The 14,272-nt window shown below is 34.7% G+C and overlaps 1 protein-coding gene across 1 annotated transcript; it reads right to left on the bottom strand.

The window, feature by feature from the left end:
• Positions 1-1,716: 1,716 nt before the first annotated feature.
• On the bottom strand, positions 1,717-11,948 carry LOC125839346 (F-box/FBD/LRR-repeat protein At1g13570-like). The gene is made up of 4 exons (XM_049518337.1): positions 11,837-11,948; positions 2,564-3,390; positions 2,304-2,468; positions 1,717-2,201 (listed from the first exon to the last, which is right to left on the bottom strand). Exons 2-4 carry the CDS (start codon positions 3,374-3,376, stop codon positions 1,893-1,895), a joined length of 1,287 nt encoding a protein of 428 aa, XP_049374294.1. The 5' UTR covers positions 3,377-3,390; positions 11,837-11,948; the 3' UTR covers positions 1,717-1,892.
• Between the last annotated feature and the right edge of the window lie 2,324 nt (positions 11,949-14,272).

Raw genomic sequence — 14,272 nt, 5'->3', positions numbered from 1 at the left:
ACTTGGGTCGCAGTGGAATGGTTCAACAATTTTTTGTTCTTTAATCAGAGATTTTGAATTCGAGTCTCTAGGAATGAAAATATACCTATTTGTGAAGTCTCTTACAATGAGAAGATTTAAATTTAGTTGAATCTCAATATGAGTATCGAACAACAGCAAAGGAAAAGAAAGAAATGATACTTTTACCAACATGGGTCCCAGTGAAATGGTTCGAGATCATTTTATCATTTAATCAAAGATCTCGTATTTAGTCTATGAAAATGAAAATATCCTATTAGTAAAGTTGTTCCTAGAAATAATTTTTATAATGCTTGAATTTAAATTCAGTTAGACTTCAATACGAATGTTAGACGAAAATCAAAAAGAAAAGAAAGAAATGATACTTTTGATCCTAATTAACACCTAATTTAGTACATAGATGAAAAAAAAAGGTTGGTAGTTTTTGTTTATTAATAACCAATTAAGAAAATAGGTAACAAAGAAAGATGATGGGTAAAAAGGAAAAGATAATGGAATAAATTTAAAGCTATTGTATCTAATAATTTTAAATTTAAGTATGAAAAAAAAAGGGTTCACGTGTTAGTTAGAGTGACTCTTTCACCAACAATTCAACGTGGGTCGCAATGGAATAGTTCGAGATTTTTTTATTCTTTAATTAGAGATTTTAGATTTGAGTCTTTAGGAACGAAAATATACCTATTTGTAAAGTTGTCCCTACAAATATATAGCTCTTGCATTAAGAAAATTTAAATTTAGTTGAATCTCAATACAAGTATCGAACAACAGATGAAAAAGCAAATGAAAAGAAAAAAAATGATACTTTTACCAACATGGATCGCAATAGGATGGCTCGAGATCCTTTTATCCTTTAATCAAAGATCTCGGATTCGAGTCTCTTAAAATGAAAATATCCTATTAGTAAAATTGTTTATAGAAATGAGCCTAAATGATACTTTTGATCCTAATTAACACCTAATTTAGTATATAGACTAGTAGCTTTCTTGATGGATAAAAAGGCTAGTAGGTTTTGCTTATTAATAACCATATTAAGAATATGTGTAACAAAAAAAAAAGATGGCTAAAGAGGAAAAGATAATGGAATGAATTTAAAACTATAATATCTAATTATTATTATTATGTATGTAAACAGAAAGTGCATGATATATGATGGACTATGGTTTGTTAGTAATTCTAACTATTAGAAGAATGTATTAGTTTTTCAAAAATCCTTTCAAAGATCAAATATTTTTAAAATTATTTTGTGTTGTCCTCCAATTAATTACCATATCTCAAATAGAAAATTGTTATACTTTTATTAGGAAATGAGGAATCGAATACGGATATGATAAACTTTGCCCCAAAAAGACGAACAAAAATAACTTTAACAAAAAAAATTCATATATTTAGTGACCATTTAAGAAATTAACTCGCTATTATTCAGCACTATTCCAATTCTCTAAACTCCCCCAACAATGTCTCTAAATTCTTTGCACCAATGAACATAGTATAAAACTTGCCATCGTTCTGTTACATTTATTGATTTGATATAAAACACACAGCGCAATTAAATTTTTTCCTACGAAAGTATCAACACAACAGTATCATTTTTTGTTTGGTTAAGTCGTTAGCAAGTAAATTTGGAGACTGATTCAGTCTCTCAGTCCCTCCAAAAACTGAAGAAAACAAACACTCCTGGATAACTCATTCATGAACAGACAGTAAATATAGAAATCCTTAAACATGTAATGACAACAAACTAATCAAAACATCCATCCAAGCAATGTTCACGTTCCGAAATAGACGTTATAGCAAGGTAAAACAGAGAGTTATAATACCACATAAATGTCTCTTTCGCGCTTGTCAATTTGATTCTTCTAAGCCAAAGATCAAGATCAGCTTAAATCTTTGTAGACGATTTCTGCTTTAGGTGATACATGCGGAAAATTTGAGATCTCAGTGAATATTTCTTCTCTTGTGTCGAGAGGCCCCTCATCTAGAAACTGTCGATTGATTACCAGCCTCTCTAACACCGGGGAGTTGGCTAACAAATGCTTGATAAACTGCATCTCGGATGTTCTTCCTATAAAGCTTCCAAGCTGAACTTCCCCAAGGTGGTTAAATGTCAGGTCTGACAAAGTTTCGGGTTGAAGGGATTCTTCAGTAGATTCTTCATCAGTATCACTATCATCTTCATCACAAACCTAAGAAAGATAATAAGAAGTCGACTATCAGATTATTGAAGATAAAAAAAGTACGGCAAATAACCACTAAATAAGATTAAAAAGTGTCAAAGCACTACAAACCTCCATTTCGAGATATTCCAAATATGGGAAGCTTCTTATCAAGCAAAGAACATAAGAAAGCTTATATGATTCCACCAGCAAAATGTCAGGCAGGTAAAATTGTTTGACATTGTTAAGATTATAGGGAAGCCTTGTTGGTATTTCATATCCTTCTTCAGCAACGAACTAAGAAAAAATTACATAATTTCAAGATTAAGTCAGCCCAAAAGATATTCCATCCGTTAAAGTGTATAACAATGAAGACAGGGAGAAACATTTACCTCCGAATTTAAGAAGTTCAAGCTGAGGTCCTCGAGAGCAGAACAAGACTCGAAAATCTTTGCAAAATCAAGACTCTCTGCCTGCTCAATGTCACCTAGCAGAGATGCTTCTACCAGACGAGGGACATTCTTTAGGCAGATAGAACTTATATCGCCTGTGAAACTGAACAATCTCAGCATAGGAGCATTAATTTCAATCCTGTCTAAATCTTCTGTGGTAGACAGCACCAATTGCTCAAGTAAGGGGCAATGAGATATCAAACTTTCCAGCAATTCAGAAGAAGTTGAGACTCCACATAGTTCCAGGCTGATTAACTTATCAAATCCTTCAAAGGCAGATGGATGATAAATTGAACAAGAATGGAGATTTAGATGTCTCAGCTGCGAACATGTGAAAAGTATAGATGACAATGTGTATCGCTTTCCAAATGGAAGGTGCAGAACAAGATCTTGAATGTGATTCCTGAGGAAAAATATGAAGTTGTCAACTTCAGGACACCTTTTTAGATGAACGATGTTGAGGGTAAACTTAGTAATGGGCCCTTCGTGAAGGGTCAAGAGCTGGTAGATGATCTCCCTAAATCTAACTGTAGGGTTTAGTAAATCCTCTCTTGTTTTCCATAGAGATTCATCAAGGGTCAACTCCGTACGTCTACACCAGTGATACCTCCATTTCTTTGATAAAACACTTGTCCTCACAGCATCTTTGCAAGGCAAATGTATCAGAATGACGTCGATTACATTATGGGGAAGATTGCTAAGGATGTCGGGCCTTAAACTTTGGCAATGCTCTCTTCCCTTAGGAGGCATCATAAACCACTAAGAACCTGTATAAATAAACAACATTATGAGGTAAGGAATCTCCAAGCTATTTGGACAATGCTCAAACAATCTCCAAATTATCTGGACGGAATTACTATTCACTCTGTCAAATCAACACAACAACACAAGGAGTACTTAAAACAATAATCATCAAGAACCTGCAGAAAATTAATAATAATATGAAGCATGGAATCCTCAAACTATCTAGATAAGATATAAAGGTGCATTGTCATTGACATCATCAACTGCTTCCTGTTAAAATCAATGTTACATTTAACTTGACTTGAGATGCCAAGTGGCATACACAGAAGTTTTAGTAAGTGGAATATTTAAATAAGTGAAAAAGCACAACAAATCATCTCAACACATCATACAAGAACACATGATTCAAATCATACTCAAGAAACTATCGGGGATCGAAATGACTTAATTGACCATAAAAGATTGATAAACCCCAAATTATTTCATAGGAAAAAGTAGGGGTGTGGCCATTCCCGGACCCTGCGTTTGGTGCATCAGGCTTCCTTTTGTTTCATAGAACTTAACACAGAGAAAAACAATGGATGTTTTAACTCATAAAATCTGCTCATTTTAAGTATTAAAAAATAAACATAAGAAGCAGTTTTTTTTGCTTGATATAGAACGTCTTATCAGTAGCTTTACTAGCATAAAAATTTGTAAACACTAAAGAATATAGATAACTTAAGCATAACACTAACCCCAAAAGGAAAAGTAATGATTTTTCTACCTCCACGAGATAGTGGTAAGGTATGCATACACTCTACCCTCTCCATACCCCACTTAGTGGGATTTCACTAGGTATGTTGTTGTTGTTGAGTGCTTCAGTTGTAGGGCACTATTTGGACTCTTCAATTGGTTTGAAAAAAGTGAAAATCAATACAGAACTAAAATTGAATTCGGTTTGACAAAAGTGGAAATAAATACTAGACATTCTAGGAGAAAAACTTGGTCACTTGGAGAAGCAAAGAGTAATAGCTAGATAAGATACAACATGTCTACTGTGGAAGTGGGATTCTTTTCGCCCATGAACGGGATTCAGATGGGAATCATCTCTCTCCATTTCTTCATCCTTGTATGGAGGGTCTTAGTTGCATGTTTGAGAAAGCCAAACAGAGACGGTGGTTGGAGGGTTTTAGGGCTGGAATCAATAGTGAGACTCTTATGTCCATCTCACACCTATCATTTGCAGATAGCACACTTATTTTTTGTGGTGCTAAAGGGTGAAGGAGAGATATAAATAGACAAATCTTAGTGATAATCAAGACTTCAAATGGCCTTGGAAGCAAATCTGGAGAATCAAAGTGCCACGCAAAGTGGCATGCTTCACCTGGCTGCTAGCCAATGAAGCAGTTTTGACATTGGACAATGTGTCCAAGAGAGGTATCTCTCTATGCAACAGATGCTCCCTATGAGGTAAGGATACAAAGACAGTTAGACACCTCTTTCTACTTTGCAATTTCACTGACCAACTAGATTTTCCTTAATCTCAGAGGAACTTCCTGGAGTTTTCCTAGTAAGATTGATGAGACTCTTTTCAGTTGGAAGGAGGCTGAAGTTGGGGCTACAAACAAAGAAAGATGGAGGATGGTCCCTGCTTGTATCTGATATTATGATGAACTATATGGAGAGAGAGAAATGAGATGTTTTGAAAATAGGAACAACAACTGCACGAAGTCAAGCTTAAATGTATTTTATTGTTCTGTTTTTGGTGTACAAATGTCTACTCCAATGAGACTAAGTCAATCATAGATGTTTTAGAGGTCCATCAAGATTTTGGTTCAGTTTTGGGGAAGATTAAACTTCTTTTTCTTCTTATTTGTAAATATGATTTTTCAGTACTAAGGTAGTAGTGACTTAAATACAAATGTTGCCAGTGTAAAAAAAAAACCCCAAGTTCTCTACCTTAACCTCACCCTTACAATTTTTGAAGTATTGTCAGGCCTTCATATTAACATGTTGAAAGTGTTATTTATCTTGTTAATGTGGTGCCAAATTTGGTGGAGCTGGCTGATATTATGGAGTGCACTATTGGCAATTTCGCAACAACCTATTTGGGACTACCTTTGGGAGCCAAACACAAAGCAACTGAAATATGGAATGCGGTTATTGAGAAATTTGAGAAAAGACTAGCTACATGGCAAAAAGGGTACCTTTCTCTAGGAGGAAGATTGACTCTAATAACAGCGTTTTGGTTAGCATCCCAACAGATTTCATGTCTCTTCCCAATATCTGAAAAAGTCTTCAAGAGTCTAGATAAAATCCGGAGAGACTTTTTATGGGAAGGCAACTATGAATCTCACAAATTACACTTTGTGAAGGGGCCAAAAGCCACTCTTCCCAACATCTTGGTGGCCTTGGTATCAAAGATCTTGCTATACGTAGCAAGTGTATGCTTATGAAGTGGCATTGGAGGTTCATTCAGAAGGAGGCTGGTCTGTGGAAAAAGGTAATTGTGGCTAAGCATAGCAGTAACACTCAATGGTGTACAGAACAATCAACACTTCCCTAGGTAACTGGATTATGGAAGGCCATTTAATACCTTGTGCGGTAACTTTTTCAAACAAACTCACTTTGAGGTAGGGAATGGGAACCATATCAAATTCTGGCTAGACAAGTGGACAGGAGATTCCACTTTGAAAGAAGCCTTCCCAAATATATTTAACATTGTCAGACATCCTAATTATTCTATTGCTCAGAACAGGGATGACAACTCATGGAACCTGAACCTAAGAAGAAATTAGCAAGATTGGGAATTTGAAGAGTTATTGAATCTGCTCAAAAGCTTGGAGAACTGCAACATTAACATTCAGAGCAGTGATAAGTTAAAATGGGGCTTCAACAAAAATTTTATACGTAGTCAAGGTAGGATGTGAACACTTGAACTCCAATAAGATGACAATAGATCAGTGGTCCTGGAAATTAGTCTGGAAGCCTAAACTCCCCCCTAAAGTCTCATGTTTTACTTGGACAGCCTTAAAAGAAGCATGTCTCACTCAAGACAATCTTATGAGAGGAAGATTTCAACTGGTCAATAGGTGTTGCATTTGTCAGTTAACATCAGAAGCATCAACCACCTCTGCAACACACTTTTGGAACATGTTACTAGCCCTTTTAGGTATAAACTGGTCTATGCCCTTCAATATCAGAGATGCTTACACTAGTTGGAGCTGAATGGAAGTTGGAAATCCATCAGAAAAATCTGGATCATGACCCCAAAAGAAACAAGAGATTTTTCGATGGAGTTTCAACTCCAATTTGTAAGCTTAAGGTTAGTTGTTTGGTTAACCTTATTAGCTGGGCTAACTCTTTCCCTGTAAATAACTTAGATCACTACTTGAATTTTGTCATCTACTTAGCTCTATAAGCTTTTTGTTCTTACTGAGCTGACAGATTGCCCTTTCGTATCTTTGCATCTACTGGACGCCTTAATGAAATCTCACTTCATCAAAACACAAAAATGTGTAATTACTAGATCAAATGCGGAAATAGAATATATAGCTATGATCTAGGGTGTGTGAATTTTTGTAGTTAGAACAAGAGGAATTAAGATTGTGTGAAAAAGATAAGTTTTCTTGTTAATGAAAATAAGGTTGCAATCTGTATAGCTCATATTCCAGTCTAGTATGCCTGAACAATACATGTTGAAATCAATCGAAACTTCACCAAATATAAAGTTACGAGTTGTGTCTTGCGTTTGTTCCATGTGTCATTAGAAAAGCAACCAACTGATGTGTTTATCAAGGGTATCAACAATTGGACTTTCCATACACTAGTTTGCAATGGCTTTTAACATAGTTTGTTAATGTAGAGACTTTGTTGGCTTTTACAGCTTGTTAATATAGACACTTTTACAGAAGGGTAGCTTTAACAGTTTGTTAATATAGAGGACATGGTTGACTTATAACATAGTGAAGGAATGAAAAGAATGAAAGAGAGATAAGAAAAAAGAAAGAAGGTAGTTTTCTCTGCCGAAGAGAGGTGCCATGTCACCTTGACTGTAATGACCTCTATATATTATTAGCATGTTAAATTATAAAACATAAACCTAATGTAGAAACTTAACTGAATTCACCTCTGCAAATCAAAAAACACGACACCATTGCACACACTGATCTGCAACCAAATCAGTAATAAAATGAAAAATAATGGAGAAAAATCACATGAATATTTTGGAATTTTGTACTATTCGTTGATCATGTATCATATGCTTCTTGTCTATGGAGAATTTTTATTTCCTTCTTCTGAGAGGAGAGGGTTTCTCTTTCCGTGTGTATTTCTGTCTTTATTAGTCGACATTTTGAAGATTTTTTCCCCTTTCAATAATATTATGTTGACAAAAAAGAAAAGAAAAGAAAATTACATTTGTTGCACAATGCTTTGTAAAACTAATCTCAAAGATTCTAGCTGCTAGACTGCAAAAGGTCATATCTAGTATTATAAGTAATGCTCAAGATGTTTTATTCCTCAAAGGAAGATTGGTGACAGCATTATATTAGCTCATGAAGTGGTGCATACTTATTCCAGGACATATATATCCCCAATATGCATGATTAACATAGACTTTCAAAATAGTGAATTAGATTTCCTAGACAATTTATTGGTTGGGTCCTTGAATGTGCGAAAATAGTGAATTATACTATTTTGGTTAATGGAGAATCATCGGCTAAAGCAAGGAGACACATAACTCCTTTTCTATTTGCCATAGCTCTGGAATATCTGAGTAAAAGTCTGAATCAGCTAACACAGGGCAAGGAGTTCCACTTTCATCCTAAATGCTCTAGAATGACGATAACACATCTATACTTTGCATATGACCTACTATTGTTCTCCAGAGGAGACTTACTTTCTGTCAAGGCATTTTAACACTGTTTCCAGAAATTCTCTTTAGCTTCTGAACTACAAGCTAACATTGGTAAGAGTTCATTGTATTGTGAAGGGGATTAATCTGAGATAGACAGAAAGCTACAGTATCAGGGCTATTCCTATGGAGAACTACAAGTCAACCTTTTGGAGTTGTTCTTGAACCACAACAACTTGTGCTGGAGGACTGAATCTTACAAATCTACTAGTTTGGAATTAAGAAGGTATAGGAAAAACTTGTTGGGACAATAGTCATAAACATGGCAAATTATGGATCAAAGATCAACCTTTTGAAGTTGTTCTTGTACCACAACAAGCTTACTAGATGGTAAGGTATTTGAAACAAGGACTAAACTAGCTCTTATAAGGAATGCTAATCAGACAGACATCTTACTCACTGCTAGGTGATGCCCAACGTACCTTGGTAATACCTTATGTTCAAGAACGGTGCAAGGCCCAAAGCAAAGTTCACCAAGTGGCTTCGACTTCAAGAGAAACTGATGAATACTGATACATTGAGTAAGTAAGCATTTGGATAGAGAAAAATATGAAAATCTTTGAGCAGAAAAGCAGAGAATGGGGAAGTCTAGCCAGAGAAATTGCTATTGTTTGTTGTTTCATATATAAATAAATTAAAATTAAAAAAGATCTAAAAAAATAAAACTTCAATAGTCACTCCTTTTACTGCTGATGAATAATCAAAATGCTCAAATATTGATCTGACCAAATTCAATATCTCCGACATAATCTGACGTAAGAATAAAGAAAAAAACACCTTGATATTACAGCCTATTTTAGAAAAACTAAGACAGGAACATTCAATTAAGAACATTCATACTAAATGAGTAGTATTTCATCATTTGGACAACTGAAAACTCAAAGTGTTTGCACTTAACAAATCAAGAAGTTTATTGAACAAACAGATACAAACAAATATCTTAATTTTGAGTAAAAAATAAAAAAAATAAGATATTTGTTTGTATCTGTTTGTTATATAAACTTCTTGATTTGATAAGTGCAAACACTTTGGAGTTTTCATAAAATATCTTATGTGCATAAAATTTTAGATGAAAAACTCAAGGGAAAATACATAAAAAAAACCCTGAACTTGGCACGAAAACTTACTTTAGTACTTAAACTACACGGGTGTTTATATACCCCCTTAACATCTTTTATGTGAATTATTTTCAACCCTCCGAACACCAGCCCAGTTGAAGGCTGGGCATTGTTACACACGCGCGTTTTCATTGGTCCACGTCGCTAAGGGTTTAAAAAATATCTTACCCGTTTTATATAATCCACCTGTTCCCAAAATACAACCCGACCCATTTCTAAACAAATATCCCTAAATCTCTAAGCCCGATTCTCATCCTCTCAAATCTACAAGACCTAATCTCAAGATTTTTCTTTCGTTAGCGTGAAGTAATTGATCGCATTGTGTGCTGCAATTTTGTTCAAGAAGTAACGACAATCTTGAAAAACTGATAAACAATCTGGAAAAACAAAAAAGTGAGGAAACACAGATCAAAATAATAAATGAAGAAGAATAAGTTTGAATCTTACATTTTGAAGAACAATAATTCCTTCAAAGATTCAACTTTTAGGTTTGAAGAGCTAAGATTAGAGAAAAATCAAGAAAAATATAATAAATTAGGTCACCATTTTTGGATGATTGGGTTGGTGAGGGAGAAGAGGTAATTAGGGTTCTTAAAAAGTGAAGATTGTTCTTCAAATGGGTAATGGGTCGGATATTACCGTTGGAGGGGGAAATTTAATTTTAAAAAAATGTTAAAAGATGACTAATGCGCCGTTCTAAGCTGTAACAACACGCGCACAAGGCTGGTGTTCGGAGGGTTGAAAATAATTCACATAAAAGATGTTAAGGGGGGTATATAAACACTCGTGTAGTTTAAGTACTAAAGTAAGTTTTTGCGCCAAGTTCAGGGGGGTTTTTATGTATTTTCCCAAAACTCAATAAGTAAACCCATTCAAGATTAAACAAATCCCACAAAATGGACAAAACAAACAAAACAAACTAAACATGAAGACATTATGACTACAAAGCAAGAATATTGGATAACAGAGATACAATTTTTTAATTAAAGTAATTATAGTATATTTCACGAATATTGAAAAATGTGTATTAGAGCAAACACAATATTGTAGCAGCAAAAATATTATACAAAGCACTATAAAAAGATAAAATAAAAACAACAATCAGTGGAGTATGATTGGCGGCCTAAGTTCTGTTCTAGCTGTATGAAGTTTGGCCATGAGCTTCCCGCAATGTTGGAACAAGACTGCTGAGGGTGTGATGGAAGGGGAATTTCAGGAGAAGAAGAAACGAAAAAGAAGAAACAGGAGGAGGCCCCAGCCTCCCGTGTGGAAAGTAATGCACGGTCAAGCTACCAAAGATGAGACAAGGATGGTCAAGACTAAAATTCCATTGGTAGAAGAGACAAAGAATGAGGATGTATCAAAGGAACCAGAACTAGTGGCATCATTTGGTTGCTTGATACGATCGAATATACCAGTCCTAAATAGCTTCCAAAGTCTAACCATGGAGGCATCCACAAGTACAGGCGACCCCATGGGTCTTCACCTACAATGAGATAAGTTACGTGGAATGTTAGAGGGCTGAATCAGCCCTTCAAACAGAAAGAGTCAGGCTCTTTCTGAATAATAACAAGGTGGATGTGGTGGGACTCATTGAAACTAGAGTATAGGAAAACAAGGTTCAAAACATTATAAATAAGTTAGGAATTGACTGGATATCTTGTTGCAACTATCCAATGGGAAGGAATAGAAGAATCTGGTTACTGTGGAAGAATTCGGCCCAACTGCTCTAGAGTGCAGTTTCTGTAACAATGCAATGGAGACTGTAAAGCATTTGTTCTTTGATTGCTCTATCACTAAGGCTATCTGGACAAGATTACTGATTTGGTTAGGCTATTCCAGAAGTATTGGTGACAGGAAAAATGACCTACAATGGCTCAACACTCAGGCTAAAGGTACATCTGGAAAGGGGGCTCTAGTTAGTTGTGGTTTCGTTACACTGGTTGCATTGCTATGGAGGGAAAGGAATAAAATCAGGTTTGAACAGGGCCAGCTTCAAGTGGATAAGTTGGGCAGGGAAATTGCATATCATTTTCATGTGAGAGCTCAAGGTCGTCTAAGTTGGAAGGCTGCTCTTACTTTGATAGCTGGAGTTCCATAGAGTCGGGCAGACATTGGCTTAGTTTTGTTATTCCTTTTGAATGTCAAGGTAGTCATTGAATAGTTTGAGATAGATTTGATTGTAAGCCTATACATAGTGCCTTCTGTTAGTAGGAAATGTATAGACGGTGTGGCTGTCCAGTTATGCAAAATAGGTGGTCTGCACCTATTTAATTTTGTAATGATTCACTTTGGTTTTGAAATGAAACTATTTCGTTCACCAAAAAAAAAAAAAGATTAAAATAAAAGCAATAAGGAAAAATAGATTTATGTGGCAATTTTAGGCTCATACTTCTAAAAATGAGCAAAAAAGGTTTGGCATTTTTTAATTATGTGAAGAAACCTATATAATACCTAGAAATATTTAGGCATCAACAGTTGAAGGCCATTCCAGTTCGGTATGATCGTAAGCTTCCTCAATCGTCACCTGAGCTTTGTTCTTGTGCTTCCTCAGGGAGTCGTCACCATGCGTCCACCGATAGAGAAAAGGGGTAAGATATAATTTTTTTTCCTTGTTGGGATTATCTGGGTAAGGGAAAAGTTTTGGGTGCCAACGGAGAAGGATCTCTAATGGAGAACCACAGCTAGGACCCAATTTTTCTTACAATAACCCGCAACTTTTACCCAAAAATATAAATCCTTTCAATTTTCAACCTAACAATTAATTTATTTTTTGGCACATGCGGAATTATTTATCCACAAGAAACAAGAATGTAGTAAAATCATTGTAGATGTTAGTCAATACTCTAAGTGGGTTTTTGACCCTTCCATCTTGCAACTATTGTTTGGCCAATCTGTTTATCATAAGCTCAAAAGTAGCTTTTTCCCAAAAAAAATAAAAATTGAAGAACATTTTTGAGAAAAATACACTTAGAAGCACTTTGAAAAAGCTTGGCCAAACACTAATTGTTACTCAAAAGTGCTTTCAAAATTTATTGGCCAAACACAAATTGTTTCTCACCAAAAAGTACTTTTGGAAAAACACATTTCAAAATAAGCTCATTTTAGAAGTTTGGCCAAACATGCTATAAGCCTCGTGTTCACTTTGGTATATATGAGCCTTACATGTTTTGCCTTGGATTTGGGTTTGATAAAAAAAATTCACGATCTTAAGGTGGTGAGGATAGCCTAGTCGCAAGAGGATTGTGATACAAACGAGGTCGTAGTCTTTGATCATGTTATAGTTGTGTTGTCTAGTTCATTAGCCAGTATGGTAAATTGAAGTCGTGGATGGAGAAATTTGTTGTGGATTTAAAGGGTGAGATTGCAGATGCCTATGGGTTCATGAGAAATAGGGAATTTCTAGTGGTGAAATATCCTGAGAATATTTTATCATAGGATCTAGAGAACATGAAATATAAGGATCTTGTTATCCATGGTAGGTGTTGTTCATTCTTCTTGAGCAAATACGTCGAGAGTTTAGTGTTGCTTGATAGAAGCAGTGGGGCCACTATTGATCCTTCTGATTCCAAAGAGGCAACGGAGTTACAGTCTCAATGTTCCACTGTGACGATATTACAAGATTGCGACACTCTTGGGATTAACAGATGAAATAATTAAGGGAGAAAAAATTATGCACTTAATTGACAAGATATTTGTTGAGCAATTAGAAGCTATTTTTTTGCTAGATTTAGAACAACAAATCAATAGCTTAATAAGTATAAAATTTGCAAACTCTAAAGAATCTATATAATTGTAGCATAACACTACCCTAAGAGAAAGTATTATATTTCAAATACCTTTTATGAGTGCTTCAGTTGTAGGATACTATTTGGACTCTTCAAGTCTCAATCTAGGGTAAGCAATTTGTCTTTCAACTCTTTAGATAGGAAGAGATGAATTGGGGAAGTGCATTATATATTTGTAGAGAAAATGGTTTTATACTTAACCAAATACATAAGCGCCCTTTAAACTTAACTCTAGTTTTCATTTTGACACCTCAACTAAGACATGTTCCTATTTGACATTCCATGTTTTTATGTATTTGGCCAAGTACAAAATCATTTTTTCTCTAAAAATATATATTGAACTTCCTCAATTTCTCTCCCTCTAAAGAGTTCAAATCACGCCCAAAAACATAAGCTAGCACTCACAAAAGATATTTGGAATTTACTACCATTTAAAAAAATCACTATTTTTCCTTTTGGTTTAGTGTTACGCTGCAAACTGCAGTTATATATGCTCTTTACGCTACAACAAAAGAGACATAGTAGCAATAGATTTTCCTTTAGCGGTATAAAATAAGTTAATGCCATTGCATCCAAAGTCACTAAAGCCTTTAGCGGCATTTATATTGAGTATTGTTATAAATACTCATATTTATTATTCCTGCAAAATCCTTTATTTGTTGTAATGTTAGGGTTTGCAAATTTTAATACTAGTAAAGGTAATAATTTGACATTCTAAATTTAGCAAAAACAACTTTTTATGTATAATTTGTTACTTAAAATGAGCAGATTTTATGCGTTGATAATCTTAGTAAAAGCAAACAGGAACTACTTGAAAATATCCATTGTTTTTCTTTGTGGGTTTAAGTTCTATGAAACAAAGGGAAACTCAATACACAAAATGCAAGGTTCGGAGAAGGGTTGTACCCTAATGGGTATGATGTAAACAATCTATTTCATAAAACAATTTGGGATTCATCTAATATTTATGGTCAATTACGTCATATTGATCATTGATGGTTTCTTTACTAGGATTTGAATTGTGTTTTCTTGTATGATGTGTTAAAATGGTTTTGTTTCACTTCTTTAAGTATTGACACCACTTACTTAAACTTATATGTAT

The sequence above is a fragment of the Solanum verrucosum genome, unplaced genomic scaffold (assembly GCF_900185275.1).
Source record: "Solanum verrucosum unplaced genomic scaffold, falcon-dt-bn FXZP01000170.1, whole genome shotgun sequence".
NCBI classification, from domain to species: Eukaryota; Viridiplantae; Streptophyta; class Magnoliopsida; order Solanales; family Solanaceae; genus Solanum; species Solanum verrucosum.
This window is presented reverse-complemented; position numbering and strand designations above follow the sequence as displayed.

Bases quoted from the DNA above. Each gene is read 5' to 3' on its own strand.
- LOC125839346 (XM_049518337.1), bottom strand. From the start codon at position 3,376: ATGATGCCTCCTAAGGGAAGAGAGCATTGCCAAAGTTTAAGGCCCGAC. The intron at 2,469-2,563 runs GTAAATGTTTCT...ATTTTTTCTTAG, and splicing joins TGAACTTCTTAAATTCGGAG to TTCGTTGCTGAAGAAGGATA. The intron at 2,202-2,303 runs GTTTGTAGTGCT...TATCTTTCTTAG, and splicing joins TGGAATATCTCGAAATGGAG to GTTTGTGATGAAGATGATAG.